Below are 21,709 nucleotides of genomic sequence, written 5' to 3'. Positions count from 1 at the left end.
CTTGTGACACAAGAACGCTTTGCGAATATGCTTAAGGGAAGAGGGGGAGGACAGAACTCTGGAGAAAAAGCAAGTAAAGGGAATAGAAACTTGGAGATATGGCAGAGAGTAGGAATTAAAATTTGTTGAAATTGATTTATTTCCTCTAATTATCCTCATCCTCTTTTTAACTAGAAAGAGGTATTTTCCTTTTCACTGTTTAATAAGTGCCCCGAAGTATTAGACAGTTTTCTCTTGAAATATAGTGAAAGAGCATTTATTTAAAGCAGTTTGTTTACATGTACTTTGTTTTTAAATTTAGGGATATCTTCTTTTTCCTTAAGTAACAGAAATCACACTTTTGAAAAGGCTTTTAAAAAGCTATCAACTTATTTATGACAGTTTCTTCATAGATCTAAAAGTTAATTTTAGGTAGGGAATTTATGGAGTTTGCTTTTTTTTAACCTACCTTATTGCCATATTTTAATGTTGTCCTATTTCTACCTCATATCATATTGACTCCAGCCTAGCTCTGTCCCCCTTTATTCCATCTGGAAGTTAAGGAATGCTAAAGTATATTTTTGCTTCACTGACTAATAATTTCTAGAACTATGAATTTATTATTGTCTACAACTGTAGTTAACAGTTTGATTTTTACAACCACACCTTTAAGGTAAATGTACAGTTCTTAGAATTTTAAATGTAAATATTTAATGAAATTGAATAAAACAAAACTATTAAATAAGGTAGTATGTAGGCGTTCAGTTAGATTTACCAAACATTGAGGCTCCATTATGGTTAGTTTTTCTGCTTTGTACTTAGGGATAAAAAGGTTAAGTATAACTGTTTTCCTGTATCATCTTTCCCCTCATTCTCCCTTGTTCTCTCTTCCCACCCCTCCCCTTTGTCCTTCCTTCCTGCCCTCCCACATACCTTATTGAGAGTCTACTATGTGCCATTTGAGCTCAGGGATATAAAGATGAATAAGTATTGCCTGCACTCATGCCTTAGGGAGACAGACCAGCCCTGAGTCAACCAGCTCAGAAAAGTGTAGTAAGTGTTAGAGCCAGGCTCGCACCCAGAACTGTCTGGGTTTTTTTAAGGATGAAAAGAATTTAAGTCATCTGATAGGAGGAGCAGAACTTAAACAGATAGGGCAATATGATGAGTATCAGAAAGAGGGGAGCTCATTGGTCACTGCTGAGAGGGCAATTGCTGTGTTAAGGGGTTGACAGCCTTATTAGTTGCCTTGGAGTTGAAGGTTGAGGAATCAATGGGAAATGAGAAAGTAGTCTTCTAGGAAGCTTGATGTGGTGAAGGGGATTAGAGAAGATGGTAGCTTGAGTTTGTTGTATGATCAAGTGACTATTTTTTATAGTGAGGAGATGAGATGAATATATTTGCTGTCTAGGAGTGAGCTAAGAACTGGCAAGGTGAGATTAAAGGACAAGAGAGAGAAGATGATAGAACAAATTCCTGTAGGAAGTTAGATAATATCAAGTACACAAATAGAAAAGAGGGTTGGTTTTTTGTTTGTTTTGCTACCCAGATGTTTGAATTACATAATAAAATAGATCAGTAAACATCTTTATGATCTGGAAGCTCTTCTAATAGGCATATGTGCTAAAATCATAAAGAATTAAAGGAATTATACTGACTATGTTGTCTGATATTCCTATATGAAAATAATTAGAAACTCCTTTTATCCGTAACTTCCCTGTTGTTCAGTCCTCCAAACAAAAGCAAATGGGTCTTCATTGGTAAGAAAAAAGAGTATCTGTTTTAAGGGTCAGATGTGTCAAATTGTTCTAACTGGAGGGAGGGGTGCTACTGTGTCATAACTAGCAAGTTTTCTGTGCTTATAAATCAGTGTCTGAGAATCCCAGGATTCTCATTCAAGGGGTCTGGGTTAGGACCCAGAAACCAATTAATTTATGCATGAAATGTTTTTTTAAATATTTATTTATTATTTTGGCTACGCTGGAATCTTAGGTGCGGCATGTGGACTTCTTAGTTGCGGCATGCATGTGGGATCTAGTTCCCTGACCAGGGATTGAACCTGGGCCCCCTGCATTGGGAGTGCAGAGTGTTACCCACTGGACCACCAGGGAAGTCCCCTACCAAATGTTTATTGATTGCTTTCCTACCATTGTCTTATTACCATAATGTGTAGGTGATGTCAGAAGGTGGCCCAGGTGCCTACTCTCTAATTGAAGGACAGAGATAATAAATAAGTAGTTAAAAAAACAGGATAATTTCATACAGCCATAAGTGCTACAAAGAAAGTAAACCATGGTATGTACTATGAAAACTAGAGTTACCCTGGTGGGGGAGAGAGAGAGAACTTTGCAGATGGTGATCTTGGAAGGAGACTTTCAGGAAGTAAGTTTTTTTTAAACCTTGCTTTTTAAAAATTATATTTTAAAATTGTGGTAAAATCTACATAACACAGAATTGACCATTTTAACCATTTTTAAGCATATACAGTGGCATTAAGTATATTCACATTGCTGTACAGCTGTCACCACCATCCATCTCCAGAACTATTTTTATCTTGCAAAACTGAAACTTTGTACACTTGGCTCCTTCCATGTCCAAAGGTTCTGCATCTGTGGATTCAGCCAATCACAGATTGAAAATATTTTGGAAAAAAAAAAAATTCCAGAAAGTTTCTAAAAGCAAAGCTTGAATTTGTTTTGTGCTGGCAGCTATTTACATAGCTTATGTATCATTTCAGATATTATAAGTAATCTACAGATGATTTAAAGTATATGGGAGGGTATACATAGGTTGTATGCAAATACTATGTCATTTTATATAAGGGACTTGAGCATCCACAGATTTTGGTATCTGTGAGGGTCCTGGAACCCTGTGGATACCGAGGGATGACTATACTCTTTAAACCAGGGGTCCCCAACCCCCGGGCCACAGACCGGTATTGGTTGTGTCCTGGTAGGAACAGGGCCACACAGCAGGAGGTGAGCAGTGGGCTAGCGAGCAAAGCTTCATCTGTATCTACAGCCTCTTCCCATCGCTCGCATTACCGCCTGAGCGCCGCCTCCTGTCAGTTCAGCAGCGGCATTAGATTCTCATAGGAGCACGAACCCTATTGTGAACTGCGCATGTGAGGGATCTAGGTTGCGCGCTTCTTATGAGAATCTAATGCCTGATGATCTGAGGTGGAGCTGAGGCGGTGATGCCAGCACTGGGGAGCGGCTGCAAATACAGATTATCATTAGCAGAGAGGTTTGACTGCACAGAGACCATAATAAATCAGTTGCTTGCAGACTCATGTCAAAACCCTATCTGTGGGACTTCCCTGGTGGTGCAGTGGTTAAGAATCGCCTGCCAGTGCAGGGGACATGGGTTTGAGCCCTGGTCCGGGAAGATCCCACATGCCACAGAGCAACTAAGCCCGTGAGCCACAACTACTGAGCCTGCACTCTAGAGCCCATGAGCCACAACTACTGAGCCTGCGTGCCACAACTACTGAAGCCCGTGTGCCTAGAGCCCATGCTCCGCAACAAGAGAAGCCACTACAATGAGAAGCCTGCGCACCGCCACGAAGAGTAGCCCCCGCTCGCTGCAACTAGAGGATTCCTGTGCGCAGCAATGAAGACCCAACACAGCCAAAGATAAATAAATAAATTAATTAAAAAAACAAAAACAAAACAAAATACGTATCAGTGAGTGGCAGATGAAAACAAGCTCAGGGCTCCCACTGATTCTGCATTATTGTGAGTTGTATAATTATTTCATTATACATTACAATGCATTAATAATAGAAATAGAGTGCACGATAAATGTAATGCGCTTGACTCCCCCGCCTCCACCCCCACCCCACCACCCCGGTCCGTGGAAAAGTTGTCTTCCACGAAACCAGTCCCTGGTGCTGAAAAGGTTGGAGACTGCTGCTTTAGACGGTAACTCTCCATTTCCTGCTGAATGAGATACAGCAGGAGTCAGAAATAGCTGATTTTTTGAAATCAGAAAGCAGATTTACAGGCAGTAACTGATTAGCAGAAAGAAAAAGTTACAATGCCTGTAAGTGCACAATACCTGTAAGAGGTGTAATACAGTTGACCCTTGAACAACACAGGGGACCCCCATGCAGTTGCAACTCCATGTATAACTTCACAGTCAGCGCTCCATATCTGGAGTTCTGTATCCACAGATTCAACCAGCTACAGATCATGTTGCACTATAGTACTTATGTAGTGAAAAAAATATGTGTATAAGTGGATTCGTGCAGTTAAGCTCATGTATTCAAGGGTTATCTGTATTGTGTCTTTCTGAAGCTCCCAAGAGGCTCAGCATTGGGAGGCACCAGATACTAAGTAATGTTGAGGTCAGAAGTGGAGCTGAAAACGGAGATTGGTCAGAAAATAGGTACGTTTATAGGTTCTTTCTGTGTATCCTTATAGGTAGGTGACTACCTCCACCACCAATCCTGGCCTCAGTAGACCAAGGTTTATTCTTTATAAAATTGAAGAAGTGCCTGCATTTTGAAACCAGGGGCAGTGGATGGCTGATTATTTAAAACAGGAAGATTAAGGGAAATGTACATCCAAACTCTGGAACTTCTAGCTTGCTTCCTCTTTTCTCCTTCCAGAACTTCACAGTTTATCCAGCTCATCTCCTGCAGAAAACTGAACTATCTTAAGGTACTGGTAGGCTCGCCACAAGAGCCCCCAGAGTGAATTACACCTGTTGACAAGCCTATTCCCCCACACAGATCTTTCAGTAAATTCTTTTCAGAACGTCATTCTTAACTATGAACTAAGAATCCAGGACCATCAGACATTTGAGGAAAGCCTCCATAAAAAAAGAGAGGTCAAAATAAGCAAACAGAAATAAAGAGGTGGAGGAGGGGAGTGATACTTGGAGTATTGGAAGAAAACAGACACCATAGGGATCAAAAAAAAACCTAAAAAAAAATCCTCTAATATTATTATCAGAGAAGACACCTGTTTCTCTCCCTACTAAAATGATAGAGAAAACTAAAGCATAAATCCATGAGGGTAAAGAGAACTGGATGAGAGATGACAGCAGAAAGAAGATACCAACTATCAGAAGCTGAGTACCTGATGTAGATTTTGCAGAGCTGGGAAAGCAGAAACTTAGTTCTGTGATATGGGTAGTTGTGCCATCAGAAGTCGGTCTTTTTTCAATTATGATGTGCTTTGCTTTATTTGCACTACTAGTTCTTATTTTTTGAGTAGTATACTCTCTCCTGATTGGAGCTGTTAATGGGTTATCCACCAGTGGAGAAATCAGAATTATTAAAATGTAGTTTTTGTTTTCATGTGGTTCTCTTAAGTGGTCATGCGTTGTACCCTTCTCCCTATTCGTGAACCAACATTTCATAGGAATGGATAGCTGATGCTTTTCTGGGTGGCAGTGACAGTGGTATTGAAAAGGATGCTGAAAAGAAAACATTCAATCTAAGAATGTGTTCTAAATTTTGCTCGTAAAGTAGTTGTTTAAAACTTGGTTCTTCCTTGTAAAATAATGTAGTAAATGGTTATGAGATTCCCAGACCAAACTTAAAAAACTTTTCTTCAGTAGTTAAATGGACATTGGTGAGTGCTCCGGGAGACTGAACTGTTTTGTATAATATTTTCCTGTGAAAAATTACTTTTTTGTGGTAAAGTGGCTACGTGGATTTAGAGTCATACAGATTTGAATTCAAATCCTGCCTCTGCCATTTTTATGCTGTGTAACCTTGAGTAAGTTATTTAGTGTTTCTGAATCTAAATTAAATCAGTAAAATGAGATTAATAATATCCTACTCAGAGGTTAGTTGTAATGATTTAAGTGAAATTAAAATAGATAAAATCACTCAACCTAGCTCCTGGACCCTATAGGGTCAGTAAATGTTTGTAGTTTCCTTCACTTTTACCCTTGAGGTATGTAGTAAGAGGGAACATTAAGAGGGACTTAAGGGAACTGCGTGTCAATTGAAGGTATGTAACATTTTTGAAATGGAATTCCTGTGTTTTTAAACTTTTCCTTATTTATTTGCAACACGTGTGTTCCTTGTCATTTGATATACTTGCTGTTGTAATGCCGTAGAAAGAGCATAGGACTGGGACTCAGGAGATCCAGGGTCTAGTCAGCTTCCTTACTAACTAGATGAATGATGGTTGTATATGTTACTTCCCCACTTTAGGTCTCATGTTTGATTTGAAAAGTGAAAGTGTTTTATCGTAAGGTAACATCTAGAAATTTGTTTCTGCTCTAATATCATATGATCCTGTGATCTGTGAAGCTGAAGTTGTCTTTTTGCGACCTGGGTTTTGTGAGGTGTTAAGGCTTGGGATACATGTATTGTTACGAACTCAATATAATTGTTTGGAAGACTTGAGATTATTGGAGATTATAATAACTAGATTAATAGCTGATGTTTGGCTTTTTCATTGGAAAATAGTTCTGGCTATAAAACCTATTTTTGACTGGAAATATACCAGGACTAGCCATTGTTTTTCTTCCTACAGAGATAAGTGATCTGTTAGTGCTGTTCACATGAAGCTATCACTGTTATTTTTTTCGATGTCATATAGATGATACCATTGCCCCTATAAACCCTTTCCGCCCGACAGTCGTGGACATTTTTATTCCTAGCATGATTTGGGATATGTGTGTGTATGTGTTTGTTTTAAATCATGTTTAATGTTTGTTATGCTAATTTTAGTTCAGTTGTCACTACCAAAGCAACCCCCAGGCTAGATCATGTTATTTGTTTCCGTGGTGGTTTTTTTCTTCTCATAGTCTGCATTTTATATTTGTGTGTATGTGTATGTATATATATATATATTTATATATATATATCTGATTTTATAGTATCTTTTTTCCCAGCTGGATTGAAAGCTCTTGGAGAGCAGTAACCACATTTCTTTTGCTGACCTTCATCTATTATGTCTGGCACATTATTGACATTCAGGATGTATTTTTGAATAAACTAATAAATTCATATTGTTTCCCAAGAAATATTAAATAAATAGAAATATAGTGGTAAATAAAAACTCAAAATACTTACTAGAATTAACTGTAGCCTTTGCTCTTATAAAACAGTGAATCTAAAATGAAAGGAAAAAATAACCAAGGTGGTTGTATAAATGACTTTTATTATTGTTTGTGCAAGAACAGTGAACATTCCCTAGTACAGGAAGCAAGTTTTAAAAACTGCTGGCAGAACTAAGAAGTCAGACTGTCCTTGACCCTTAGATCAAATGTTTTAGAGCCTGAGTTTCCTCAAATCTTCTTCAGTTTGGAGTAAACATTTTGACACAATGAAAGATTTATTCTGTAATTTTGGTCTTTATAAACAAAGAGCTTAACTAAATTTGTAGAAACAAAAAACAAAACTTTCTCATTTGTACTAGTTTGATTTTTAAAAAGTTCATTTCCTTTCAAGTGCATAATACTGTAAAGTGAGCTCAGCTGTATTAGTAGATAAACATGTTGATTCATTTGGCCCTGAGCTACTGAATGAAGCCTGGAGGGGCACACTTTGTTCTTTCCCCCACCCAGTGGCAGAATGTTTTTCTTCCTCTTCTCCTTATTGTGGGAAGGAGACTGGAATAAGTGACTATTTAGATTTACCTGAATTGATTAGGAGGTAAGGGAAAAAGATTTCTTCACTACTTCTTTTTCTTCTTTTAATTCTTGTCATTAATATAAAGCGTATGTTTTTCATCCAGTTCTCATACTTTAATGAGTATGTGGAATAGTAGTTTGCTGTTACATATTACTTCACAGTTTTTATGAAGCCATTTTACTTAATACTCTATTTTGAGTTATTTATTGTGATGCGTCAGAGGTGTCTTCAGGTGTGTTGAGGGTGGACTTAATTTTGGAAGCAAAAAAAGTATGCTTATATCCAGTGGTATTGGGATAATATACTCATATGATTAATTTATGGTAGAGATTTTATGAAGTATATGAAGAACTTTTATAAAAAACCTAGGATGATCCTTAGTATTTTGGAACAGATTTTAGAAAAGGACCAAAGTATGTGGCTTTTACATAAACCCTATAAGTAGTTGTTTGTTTCAGCACACATTGTTTCCCGTGTGTTTCATATCAAGTTAGGTACGGTGAATAGGCAAAGATTAATAAGAAATTCTCTGCCCTCAAGTAGCTTACTATCTGTGTACCATTTCCCAAAGTCATTATGGGTAGGTATTCCTCAAAAATAGATTTCTGCTTTTGAATAAGTTTGGGAAATACCTGGACTAAACAAAATAGAAGTTTTCCTTAGTAGGGTTCTCAAAAGTGTACATTGTAGAATTCCAAAAAGTAATTATAGTTTGTGAGAGTCTCAAAAAATTCCTTGTGACACAATTTTTTTTCTCATGAAACTTCTCAGGTGGGATCTGAGGGGATGGGAGGATGTGAGAGATAGTGGCAGTAGCATGTTCAGAAAGAGGATGATTAATGTGTCATGGGACACCTTTTGTGAAACAGTGGACTCATGTAATATTCTTATCTAGCCCATGCCTTTGAATACGTCTCAGAAGTCTAGCATTTGCTGCAGATTCTCTATTTATGCATCTTAATCCTTTATAGTTGGATGAAGGGCTTGATTGTTTTGATTGAATTAGTTAAGAGGAAATGGGAATTAGTAATTAATATGAAAAATGCTACCTGTTATCTCAAATTCAGCCTGTCTGAAAGCAGACTAACCATTTCTTCCAAAGTAGTTATACCTCCCAGCTTTTCTATTTGATTATACTGTTTTACCGCTTTTCTAGCACTTAGACATGAGACCACAGTTATTATTGACCTTTTCCTTTGTCTTATCCAACCATAACCCCAATGCCTATAACCAAATACTGCCTAATTTTTCCGTAATGTTCATCAGTGTTTTTTCCATTCCCACTGCTGTCATCTAGCTTAGATACACATGAAGTAAATGATCAGTAACTATTTGGCAGGTGATGGAATCTGTGTGTGATGTTTCCCAGTGCTAATCCAACACTGCTTTTATTCTGTCTCCCACTCCTAAATTTATATATCTGTCTGAATTATGCTCTTCTGTATGTGTTATATTACACTTTGTTCTCAAATCAGTTCCTATGTGCCCCCTCCCCCTTTTTACATTCCTTAATTTCCTTTTCTTTGCAGCTTCTATTTCTTTTGCATTTCAGTAGCAGGAGTATTTTGTGTGGTGAAAAGTTGCTGTACTACTCTCATGAAACTGTTCTCCAAAGCCTGGATCAAAGGGCAGAACAGGAGACTATGGGTGAGTTTCAAGGGCTGAGGAATGCTGTCACCCTCCAGCATTTCTGGTTCAATAGCGTCTAATCATTTTTGACAACTCTACCCCCAATGCTTTTAATAACTTCAGGGTTCATGATTGACTGGTTTGCTCTTATTTGCTTATTGAATACTTATCTGTTAGATACAGAATTATTAATTGTTTGTAAAAACTAAGTTACTAGTTAAATTTTGCTAATTTAAGCAGAAAGGAGGTCTCCTGGAGTTGATTGATGGAGAGGCCAGGCTGTCAGAATTGAGGCTACACAGCTGGGAAAGTGCCTCTATTCCCAAAACAGCTGTAGGAGAGAGAATATTCAGTAACTGAGTATTTTGCTTTCTAAAATTACATTCATATAGCTATTATATTCTTTTCTTTTTTTTTTCCTTTCTTTTTTTGCGGTACATGGGCCTCCCACTGCCGCGGCCTCTCCGCCGCGGAGCACAGGCCCCGGACGCGCAGGCCCAGCGGCCATGGCCCACGGGCCCAGCCGCTCCGCAGCATGCGGGATCCTCCCGGACCGGGGCACGAAGCTGTGCCCCATGCATCGGCAGGCGGACCCCCAACCACTGCGTCACCAGGGAAGCCCTATTATACTCTTTAATTATAAACTTGTAAGTTGAGAAATTAGTTTCTTTTCAAGCAGAGGTTATTGTAGGGGAAATAGTGGGATGACTGGATTTGTATATCCTGGGATTTCAAATCCAGAGATGGGGAGAAAGAGGAAACACAAATTTTCAGAATATGAAAGGATAATTTTGGTCTACTTCGTGCTTGAGTACCCCTTTTTGAGCAGGGTTAGAGGATAGCCTTAGGTCAGTACATTTCTCAGTGTGTACTTGTTTAAACATAATTCAAATCTCTTGGTGAAAGTTCTACCGGTTTCTTGTCTCTTACAGAAGAAAAAACAACCAAACTGCTATCAATAATCTTTAAGGCTCAGAATGATCTGGACAGAGGTAGAGTTACCATGAAGCTAATTAAAGCTTGAGGTCTCTTGCTTGTGCAGGCTGTTTCCTGGACGGGACCTAAATTGGTTAAGGCCACCATAGTTTTATACTTTGATTTCCTCCCTGTCACACTCTGCATCCTTGCAGGTTATGTTGGAGTGGACATAGGGAGTTTTGGAATCCTAAGGAGAGATGTGTTGGTACATTTATGTGATTTGCAGTACCTTTCACATATAGTTTAGTTATTGCGGGTTGACCCAGTTTAAGAATGCTTACCAGCTGGGATCCTCACATGAAGGTACAAGGCCAGAGGCTGAATAGTGATATGAAATTGTACCGTGACACCCAGTCAGGACTGGAAGAATGTGGGTAATGAAGGAGAAACCAAGATGTCCATTTTAAAGTTTGTTAAACATTCTTCTAATCTTAGAACTCATGAAAGAAATGTAGAAGAGGTTTTCACAAATTCAATAATTTGAAGTATTTAAGCTGGGACAGAGTGAGCGTCATCAACAGGCAGTTGTGAAGCTGAAAGAAACTTTTCTAAACTATCAATTATAAAAAATAAATTTTCACCCTCTATTCTAGGTGAAAGACTGAACTGTTATCTCTGATGACTCTATAGAAAATGATATTACAAAATCATTGTCATGAAGAGACAGTCAAGTGCAATACAGCCAAGATATGTAGGAAAAATTATTATGAAGGTGTGCCAGGGAGTTAATTATTTAAAATATTATGTTAGGATTGTTTGATGTGCTTGAGAACTATTAAAATTTTGTAATTTAATGTAGTTTTCTTTCTCATTCTGAAGAAATACTCAATTTAGGACTTAATTTTGTTTTTATAGTTTTGTATTCTCTTCCCCCAATTTATAAACTTCAATGTCCATTAAAACCTAGATCTACCCTGGATTTCCTCGTCTGCCTCTTTAACCTCATCTCATATACTCATCCCCTCATTCATTGCAGTCCAGACATATTCATCTGTTTGTCCCTCAAATGGATTATGTTTGCTCTCATGTCAGGCCTTAGGCACTTGGGTATTCCACTTTTTCCTTACCTTTTTTTTTATGTGGAAGATTTATTTATTTACTTTTTTAAACATCTTTATTGGAGTATAATTGCTTTACAATGGTGTGTTAGTTTCTGCTCTATAACAAAGTGAATCAGCCATACATATACATATATTACCATATCTCCTCCCTCTTGCATCTCCTTCCCACCCTCCCTATCCCACCCCACTAGGTGGATACAAAGCACCCAGCTGATATCCCTGTGCTATGCAGCTGCTTCCCACTAGCTATCTATTTTCCATTTGGTAGTGTATATATGTACGTACCACTCTCTTACTTTGTCCCAGCTTACCCTTCCCCCTCCCAGTGTCCTCAAGTCCATTCTCTACGTCTGCGTGTTTATTCCTGTCCTGCCCCTAGGTTCTTCATAACCTTTTTTTTTTTTTTTTAGATTCCATATATATGTGTTAGCATACAGTATATGTTTTTCTCCTTCTGACTTACTTCACTCTGTATGACAGTCTCTAGGTCCATCCACTTCATTACAGATAACTCAATTTTGTTTCTATTTATGGCTGAGTAATATTCCATTATATATATATTCCACATCTTCTTTATCCATTCATCTATCAATGAACAGTTAGGTTGCTTCCATGTGCTGGCTATTGTAAATAGAGCTTCAGTGAACATTGTGGTACATGACTCTTTCTGAATTATGGTGTTCTCAGGGTATATGCCCAGTAGTGGGATTGCTGGCTTGTATGGTAGTTCTATTTTTAGTTTTTTAAGGAACCTCCATACTGGTCTCCATAGTGGCTGTATCAATTTACATTCCCACCAACAGTGCAAGAGGGTTCCCTTTTCTCCACACCCTCTCCAGCATTTGTTGTTTGTAGATTTTTTGATGATGGCCATTCTGACTGGTGTGAGGTGATACCTCATTGTAGTTTTGATTTGCATTTCTCTAATGATTAGTGATGTTGAGCATCCTTTCATGTGTTTGTTGGCAATCTGTATATATTCTTTGGAGAAATGTTTGTTTAGGTCTTCTGCCCATTTTTGGATTGGGTTGTTTGTTTTTTTGATATTGAGCTGCATGAGCTGCTTGTATACTTTGGAGATTAATCCTTTGTCAGTTGCTTCATTTGTGAATATTTTCTCCCATTTTGAGGGTTGTGTTTTTGTCTTGTTTATGGTTTCCTTTGCTGTGCAAAAGCTTTGAAGTTTCATTAGGTCCCATTAGTTTATTTTTGTTTTTATTTCCATTTCTCTAGGAGGTGGGTCAGAAAGTATCTTGCGGTGATTTATGTCATGGAGTGTTCTGCCTATGTTTTCCTCTAAGAGTTTTATAGTGTCTGGCCTTACATTTAGGTCTCTAGTCCATTTTGAGTTTACTTTTGTGTATGGTGTTAGAGAGTGTTCTAATTTCATTCATTTACATGTAGCTGTCCAGTTTTCCTAGCACCACTTATTGAAGAGGATGTCTTTTCTCCATTGTATATTCTTGCCTCCTTTATCAAAAAGAAGGTGACCATATGTATGTGGGTTTATCTCTGGGCTTTCTATCCTCTTCCATTGATCTATATTTCTTTTTTTGTGCCAATACCATACTGCCTTGATTAATGTAGCTTTGTAGTATAGTCTGAAGCAAGGGAGACTGAGTCCTCCACCTCTGTATTTCTTTCTCAAGATTGCTTTGGCTATTCGGGGTCTTTTTTGTTTCCATACAAACTGTGAAATTTTTTGTTCTAGTTCTGTGAAAAATGCCATTGGTAGTTTAATAGGGATTGCATTGAATCTGTAGATTGCTTTGGGTAGTATAGTCAATTTCACAATGCAGATTCTTCCAATCCAAGAACATGGTATATCTCTTCATCTGTTTGTATCATCTTTAATTTCTTTCATCAGTGTTGTATAGTTTTCTGCATACAGGTCGTTTGTCTCCTTAAGTAGGTTTATTCCTAGGTATTTTATTCTTTTTGCTGTTGTGGTAAATGGGAGTGTTTCCTTAATTTCTCTTTCAGATTTTTCATCATTATTGTATAGGATTACAAGAGATTTCTGTGCATTAATTTTGTATCCTGCTACTTTACCAAATTCATTAATTAGCTCTAATAGTGTTCTGGTAGCATCTTTAGGATTCTCTATGTATAGTATCTTGTTATCTGCAAACAGTGACAGTTTTACTTCTTCTTTTCTGATTTGGATTCCTTTTATTTCCTTTTATTCTCTGATTGCTGTGGCTAAATATTCCAAAACTATGTTGAATAAGAGTGGTGAGAGTGGGCAGCCTTGTCTTGTTCCTGATCTTAGTGGAAATGGTTTCAGTTTTTCACCATTGAGAACGATGTTGGCTGTGGGTTTGTCATATATGGCCTTTATTATGTTGAGGTAAGTTCCCTCTATGTGTACTTTCTGGAGGGTTTGAATCATAAATGCGTGTTGAATTCTCTCGAAAGCTTTTTCTGCGTCTATTGAGATGATCATATGGTTTTTCTCCTTCAATCTGTTAATATGGTGTATCACATTGATTTGCGTATATTGAAGAATCCTTGCATCCCTGAGATAAACCCCACTTGATCATGGTGTATGATCCTTTTAATGTGCTGTTGGATTCTGTTTGCTAGTATTTTGTTGAGGATTTTTGGATCTATGTTCATCAGTGATGTTGGCCTGTAGTTTTCTTTTTTTGTGGCATCTTTGTCTGGTTTTGGTATCAGGGTGATGGTGGCCTCATAGAATGAGTCTGGGAGTATTGCTCACTGCTATATTTTGGAAGAGTTTGAGAAGGATAGGTGTTAGGTCTTCTCTAAATGTTTGATAGAATTCGCCTGTGAAGCCATCTGGTCCAGGGCTTTTGTTTGTTTGAAGATTTTTGATCACATTTCAGTTTCAGTGCTTGTGATTGGTCTGTTTATATTTTCTCTTTCTTCCTGGTTCAGTCTCAGAGGGTTGTGCTTTTCTAAGAATTTGTCCATTTCTTCCAGGTTGTCCATTTTATTGGCATAGAGTTGCTTGTAGTAATCTCTCATGATCCTTTGTATTTCTGCATTGTCAGTTGTTACTTCTCCTTTTTCATTTCTAATTCTGTTGATTTGAGTCTTCTCCCTTTTTTCCTTGATGAGTCTCACTAATGTTTTATCAATTTTGTTTATCCTCTCAAAGAAACAGCTTTTAGTGTTATTGATCTTTGCTGTTGTTAACTTCATTTCTTTTTCATTTATTTCTGATCTGATCTTTCTGATTTCTTTCCTTCTGCTAACTTTAGGGTTTTTTTGTTCTTCTTTCTCTAATTGCTTTAGGTGTTAGGTTAGGTTTTTTGAGATGTTTCTTGTTTGTTGAGGTAGGATTGTATTGCTGTAAACTTCCCTCTTAGAACTGCTTTTGCTGCATCCCATAGGTTTTGGGTTGTCGTGTTTTCATTGTCATTTGTTTCTAGGTGTTTTTTGATTTCCTCTTCGATTTTTTCAGTGATCTCTAGGTTATGTAGTAGTGTATTGTTTAGCCTCCATGTGTTTGTATTTTTTACAGATTTTTTCCTGTAATTGATATCTACTCTCATAGTGTTGTGGTCGGAAAAGATACTTGATATGATTTCAGTTCACAAAGACTTGGTTTGTGACCCAAGATATGATCTATCCTGGAGAATGCTCGATGAGCACTTGAGAAGAAAGTGTATTCTGTTGTTTTTGCATGGAATGTCCTATAAATATCAATTAAGTCCATCTTGTTTAATGTATCATTTAAAGCTTGTGTTTCCTTATTTATTTGCATTTTGGATGATCTGTCCATTGGTGAAAGTGGGGTATTAAAGTCCCCTACTGTGATTGTGTTCCTGTCGATTTCCCCTTTTATGGCTGTTAGCATTTGCCTTATGTATTGAAGTGCTCCTATATTGGGTGCATAAATATTTACAATTGTTATATCTTCTCCTTGGATTGATCCCTTGATCATTATGTAGTGTCCTTCTTTGTCTCTTGTAATAGTCTTTATTTTAAAGTCTATATTGTCTGATATGAGAAGTGCTACTCCAGCTTTCTTTTGATTTCCATTTACAAGGAATATATTTTTCCATCCCCTCACTTTCAGTTTGTACGTGTCCCTAGGTCTGAAGTGGGTCTCTTGTAGGCATCGTATATAGGGGTCTTGTTTTTGTATCCATCAGCCAGTCTATGTCTTTTGGTGGGAGCATTTAATCCATTTACATTTAAGGTAGTTATTGATATGTATGTACCTACTACCATTTTCTTAATTATTTTGGGTTTGTTATTTTAAATCTTTTCCCTCTCTTGTGTTTCCTGCCTAGAGAAGTTCCTTTAGCATTTGTTGTAGAGCTGGTTTGGTGGTGCTGAATTCTTATAGCTTTTGCTTGTCTGTAAAGGTTTTAATTTCTCTGTTGAATCTGAATGAGATCCTTGCTGGGTAGAGTAATCTTGGTTGTGGGTTTTTCCCTTTTGTCACTTTAAATATGTCCTGCCACTTCCTTCTGTCTTGCAGAATTTTTGCTGAAAGATCAGCTGTTAACCTTATGGGGATTCCCTTGTATGTTATTTGTTTTTTTTCCCTTGCTGCTTTTAATGTTTGTTATTTGTATTTAATTTTTCATAGTTTGATTAAGATGTGTCTTGGCATGTTTCTCCTTGGATTTATCCTCAATGGGACTCTCTGTGCTTCCTGGACTATTTCTTTTCCCATATTAGGGAAGTTTTCACCTATTAATCTCTTCAGGTATTTTCTTAGTCCCTTTGTTTTCTCTTCTTCCTCTAGGACCCCTGTAATTCAAATGTTGGTGCATTTCATGTTGTCCCAGAAGTCTCTGAAATTGTCCTCAATTCTTTTCATTCTTTTTTCTTTATTTTTCTCTGTGGCAGTTTTTTCCACTATTTTATCTTCCAGGTCACTTATCCGTTCTTCTGCCTCAGTTATTCTGTTATTGATTCCTTCTAGAGAATTTTTAATTTCATTTATTGTGTTGTTCATTATTGTTTGTTTGCTCTTTAGTTCTTCCAGGTCCTTGTTAAACATATCTTGTATTTTCTCCATTCTGTTGCCAAGATTTTGTATCATCTTTAGTATCATTACTCTGAATTCTCTTTCAGGTAGACTGCTTATTTCCTCTTCATTTGTTTGGTCTGGTGGGTTTTTACCTTGTTCCTTCTGCTCTATATTCCTCTGTCTTCTCATTTTTCTTAGCTTAGTGTGTTTGGGGTCTCCTTTTTGCAGGCTGCAGGTTCATAGTTCCTGCTGTTTTTGGTGTCTGCCCCCAGTGGCTATGTTTGATTCAGTGGGTTGTGTAGGCTTCCTGGTGGTGGGGACTGGTGCCTGTGTTCTGGTGGATGAGGCTTGATCTTGTCTTTCTGGTGGGGAGGACCATGTCCAGTGGTGTTTTTCAGGGTGTGTTTGACCTTATGGTTTTAGGCAGCCTCTCTGCTAATGGGTGTGGTTGTGTTCCTTTCTTGGTAGTTATTTGGCATGGGGTGTCCAGTACTGTAGTTTGCTGGTTGTTGAGTGGAGCTGGGTCTTAGCATTGAGATGGAGATCTCTGGGAGAGCTTTCGCCGTTTGATACTATGTAAGGCTGGGAGGTCTCTGGTGGACCAGTGTCCTGAAGTCGGCTCTGCCACCTCAGAGGCACAGGCCTGAGACCCTGCCAGAGCACCAAGACCCTGTCAGCCACTCGGCCAGGTACGTGGGGCGTTTCTTGCCTTTTAGGAAGTCTGAGGTCTTCTGTCAGCGTTCAGTAGATGTTCTGTAGGAGTTGTTCCACATGTAGGTGTAGTTTTGATGTATTTGTGGGGAGGATGGTGATCTCCACGTCCTATTCCGCCGGCATCTTGAAGGTGCCCCCTGTGCCCTGAGGTGGGCGGAAACAGCCAGCCATCTCTAGGCGGCGGTGAAGTTGGGTGGCGGAGCTCACGGGCTCCAGCAGATCAGGGAGAACAAGGTACCCAGCAAGAAGGCGGCCACAGCGCAGCCCCGCTACAGGCTGAGCCTGAGGAGGCTTTCCTTAACTTTTCGAAGGATTTTTTATTATTTACTTCTCAGGACAAGTGTACTTCTTCTAGAGTCTTTGAACACCTAGAGTATCCTTTTCTTCCTCCCTCATCTCTACCACATCACCTGTTCTAATATTTTTAAAGCATTTACCAGTACGTGACTTTTTGTTTGTTTATGTTTTTATTGACTGCCTCCACCTTCGAGAATATGAACTTCATCTATGAGAGTTATGTCATTCACTGCTGTATTCCCAGAGCCTGGAATAGCGTCTGGATCTTTAGTCACTCAATGGATATATTTTGAATGAAGTGTTATTAATGAGCTTGAGCTTGTACGTTTTGCTATGTACTTCTGTGCTATGTATTTACAGTTTCTAATTTTGTTAATTTTTCTTGCATGCCATTTGTCTCTTACAGAGAAAAAAACTTTGTCTCTTACAGGTTGTATTCACTGAATGTAATGCTGGGTTGTCTTATCAATTTGTATAAACGCTCTTTTGATCTTTTCTGCAAATATTGCTTAAGTTTGTTATCTGCCATTATATTTTGATTAAAAGCATTCTGTTTTGGAATATTCAAGCAAACAAAAAACTATAGAGAATAATAAGCTGAGCACTCATGTACCCGTCTTGTAGCTTTATAATATTTTAGTATCAGATCCTTTTTTTAAATTAATTGAGCATTACAGATGCACTTGAAGTTTATGCATCCCTCTCATATTACTCCATCTCCTTTTACCCTGCTTATCCAGAGGTATACCTAGTTCTGTGTTTGCCATTCTCATGCATTTATATTTAAAATATTTTCTTATGTATATATGCATATATTAATAATAGAACTAGTATGTTTTCAAACTTTGTATAAATGATACCATACTGCATGTATCTTCTCCAGCTTTTTTTTTTATTTAAGTAGGTGATTTACATTGTTGTGATAGTTTTAGGTGTACAACAAAGTGATTCAGTTATACATATATATCAATTCTTTTTCAGATTCTTTTCCATTATAGGGTATTACAAGGTATTGAATATAGTGCTATACAGTAGGCCCTTGTTTACCTATTTTGTATATAGTAACATGTATCTGTTAATGCCATACTCCAAATTTATACCTCCCCCGCTTCCCCCTTTGGTAACCATAAGTTTGTTTTCAGTGCCTGTGAGTCTATTTCTGTTTTGTAAATAAGTTCATTTGTATCATTTTTTTTAGATTCCACATATAAGTGATATCATGACTTTTGTATTTTATGTGTGACTTACTTCACTTAGTATGGTAATCTCTAGGTCCATCCATGTTGTTGCAAATGGCATTATTTCGTTCTTTTTTATGGCTGAGTAATATCCCGTTATATATATATACATATGTATATACACACACACACACACATATATATATATATATCATATCTTCTGTATGCATTTCATTCCTCTGTCAGTGGACATTTAGGTTGCTTCCATGCCTTGGCTATTATAAATAGTGCTGCTGTGAATATTGGGGTGCATGTATCTTTTTGAAATAGGAGTTTTCCTCTTCTCTGGATATATGCCCAGGAGTGGAATTGCTGGATCATATGGTAACTCTATTTTTAGTTTTTTAAGGAAACTGTATGCTTTTCTTCATAGTGGCTGCACCCATTTATATTCCTATCAATAGTATAGCAGGGTTCCCTTCTCTCCACACACTCTCCACCATTTATTTATGTAGACCTTCTGATGATGGCTATTCTGACTGATGTGAGGTGATACCTCATTGTAGTTTTGATTTGTATTTCTCTGATAATTGGTGATGTTGAGCATCTTTTCATGTGCCTGTTGGCCATGTGTATGTTTTCTTTGGAGAAATGTCTCTTTAGGTCTTTTGCCCATTTTTTGATTAGGTTGTTTTTTGATATTGACCTGTATGAACTATTTGTATATTTTGGAAATTAATCCCTTGTTTGTTGCATCATTTACAAATATTTTCTCCCATTCCTCAGGTTGTCTTTTTGTTTTGTGTATGGTTTTCTTTGCTGTGCAAAAGTTTAATTAGGTCCCATTTATTTAATTTTGCTTTTATTTTCATTACTCTAGGAGTTGGATCCAACAAAGTATTGCTGCAATTTATGTTAAAGAGTGTTCTGCCTATGTTTTCCCCTAGGAGTATCATAGTATCCAGTCTTACATTCAGGTCTTTAATCTGTTTTGAGTTTATTTTTTGTGTGTGGTGTTAGAGAATGTTCTAATTTCATTCTTCTGCATGTAGCTGTCCAATTTTTCCATCACAACTTACTGAAGAAGACTGTCTTTTCTTCATTGTATATTCTTGCCTCTGTTGTCATAGATTAATTGACCATAGGTGTGAGGGTTTATTCCTGAACTTTCTGTCCTGTTCCTTTGATCTATGTGTCTGTTTTTGTGCCAGTATCATACTGCTTTGATGACAGTAGCTTTGTAGTATAGTTTGAAGTCAGGGAGCCTGATACCTCCAGCTGAGTTCTTTCTCAAGATTGTTTTGGCTATTCGGGGTCTTTTGTGTTTCCATATAAATTTAAAAATTATTCGTTCTAGTTCTGTGAAAAATGCCATCAGTAATTTGATAGGGATTGTATTGAATATATAGATTTCCTTGGGTAATGTGGTTATTTTAACAATTATTGATTTTTCCAATTGTGGAAAATGGTATCTTTCCATATGTTTATGTCATCTTCAGTTTCTTTCATCAGTGTCTTACAGTTTGTGGGGTATAGGTCTTTTGGCTCCTTAGGAAGGTTTATTCCTAGCTATTTTATTCTTTTCGATGTGATGATAAATGAGATTGTTTCTTTAATTTCTCTTTCTGATATTTCATTGTTAGTGTATAGAAATGTAACAGATTGCTGTATATTAATTTTGTATCCCGCAACTTTATCTAATTTATTAGTAGTTTTTAGAGCTCTAGTAGTTTTTTGGTGGCTACTTGAGGATTTTCTGTGTACAGTATTATGTCATCTGCAAATAGTGACAGTTTTACTTCTTTGTTTCCAATTTGGATTCCTTTTATTTCTTATTCTCATCTGATTGCTGTGGCTAGGACTTCCAAAACTGTGTTGAAAAAAAGTGGTGAGAGTGGGCTTCCTTGTCTTATCTTTTCACCATTGAGTATGATGTTAGCTGTAGGTTTGTCATATATGGGCTTTATTATATGGAGGTATGTTTGCTCTATGCCCACTTTCTGGAGACTTTTTATCATAAATGGATGTTGAATTTTATCAAAAGCTTTTCTGCATCTATTTAGGTGATCATACGGTTTTCATTCTTCAATTTTTTAAAAAAAATTTTATATTGGAGTAGAGATGATTAACAGTGTTGTGTTAGTTTTAGGTGTACAGCAAAGTGATTCAGTTATACATATACATGTATCGATTCTTTTTCAAATTCTTTTCCCATTTAGGTTATTACAGAGTATTGAGCAGAGTTCCCTGTGCTATACAGTAAGTCCTTGTTGGTTATCTATTTTAAATATAGCAGTGTGTACATGTCAATCCCAAACTCCCAATCTGTTCCTCCCCACGCACCCTTCCCCCCTAGTAACCGTAAGTTTGTTCTCTAAGTTTGTGAGTCTGTTTCTGTATTGTAGATAAGTTTGTTTATATCATTTTTGTTTTAGATTCCTCATATAAGCAATATCATATGATATTTGTTTTTCTCTGTCTGACTTACTTCACTTAGAATGATAATCTCCAGGTCCATCCATGTTATTGCAAATGGCGTTATCTTATTCATTTTAAAGGCTGAGTAACATTCCATTGTATATATGTACTACATCTCTTTATCCATTCATCTGTCGATGGATGTTTAGGTTGCTTCATTCTTCAATTTGTTAATGTGGTGTATTACATTGACTTGCTGATATTGAAAAATCCTTGCGTCCCTGGGACAAATCCCATTTGACATGGCGTGTGATCTTTTTAAGGTATTTTTGGATTCTGTTTGCTAGTATTTTGTTGAAGATTTTTACATCTATGTTCATCAGTGATATTGGCCTGTAATTTTCTTCTATTGTGATATCTTTGTCTGGTTTTGGTATTAGGTTCATGGTGGCTTCATAGAATGAGGTTGGAAGTTTTCCTTCCTCTGCCATTTTTTGGAATAGTTTCAGGAGGATAGGTGTTAATGCTTCTCTAAATGTTTGGTAGAGTTTACCTGTGAAGCCATCTGGTCCTGGACTTTTGTTTGTTTGGGGAGTTTTTAAATTACTGATGTAATTGCATTACTGTTAATTGGTCTGTTCATATTTTCTGTTCCTTCCTGATTCAGTCTTGGGAGACTGTACCTTGCTAAGAATTTGTCCATTTCTTCTAGGTTGTCCATTTTATTGGTGTGTAGTTGCTTGGAGTAGTCTCTTATGATGTATTTCTGTATTTCTATGGCGTCGTTTATAACTTCTCCTTTTTCATTTCTATTTTGATTGATTTGGGCCCTGTCTCTTTTTTTCTTGATGACTCTGGTTAAAGTTTTATCAATTTTGTTTACCTTTTCACAGAACCAGCT

General features: G+C 37.2%; 1 protein-coding gene across 3 annotated transcripts in view; it reads left to right on the top strand.

The window, feature by feature from the left end:
• AKT3 (AKT serine/threonine kinase 3) overlaps positions 1 to 21,709 on the top strand; it is a 386,558-nt gene that overhangs the window by 37,656 nt on the left and 327,193 nt on the right. The window contains exon 3 of one of the 3 annotated variants that reach the window (XM_032643721.1): positions 9,132 to 9,226. The exons of the other annotated variants lie outside the window; for them this stretch is intronic. Within the exon in view, the coding sequence (XP_032499612.1) occupies positions 9,132 to 9,226 (95 nt within the window). The remainder of the gene's footprint in view (positions 1 to 9,131; positions 9,227 to 21,709) is intronic. 3 annotated transcript variants of the gene reach the window in all.

This window comes from Phocoena sinus, chromosome 1, assembly GCF_008692025.1.
Source record: "Phocoena sinus isolate mPhoSin1 chromosome 1, mPhoSin1.pri, whole genome shotgun sequence".
Taxonomy (NCBI): domain Eukaryota; kingdom Metazoa; phylum Chordata; class Mammalia; order Artiodactyla; family Phocoenidae; genus Phocoena; species Phocoena sinus.
Note: the sequence above shows the minus strand (reverse complement) of the source record. Positions and strands in the feature narration are given on the sequence as shown.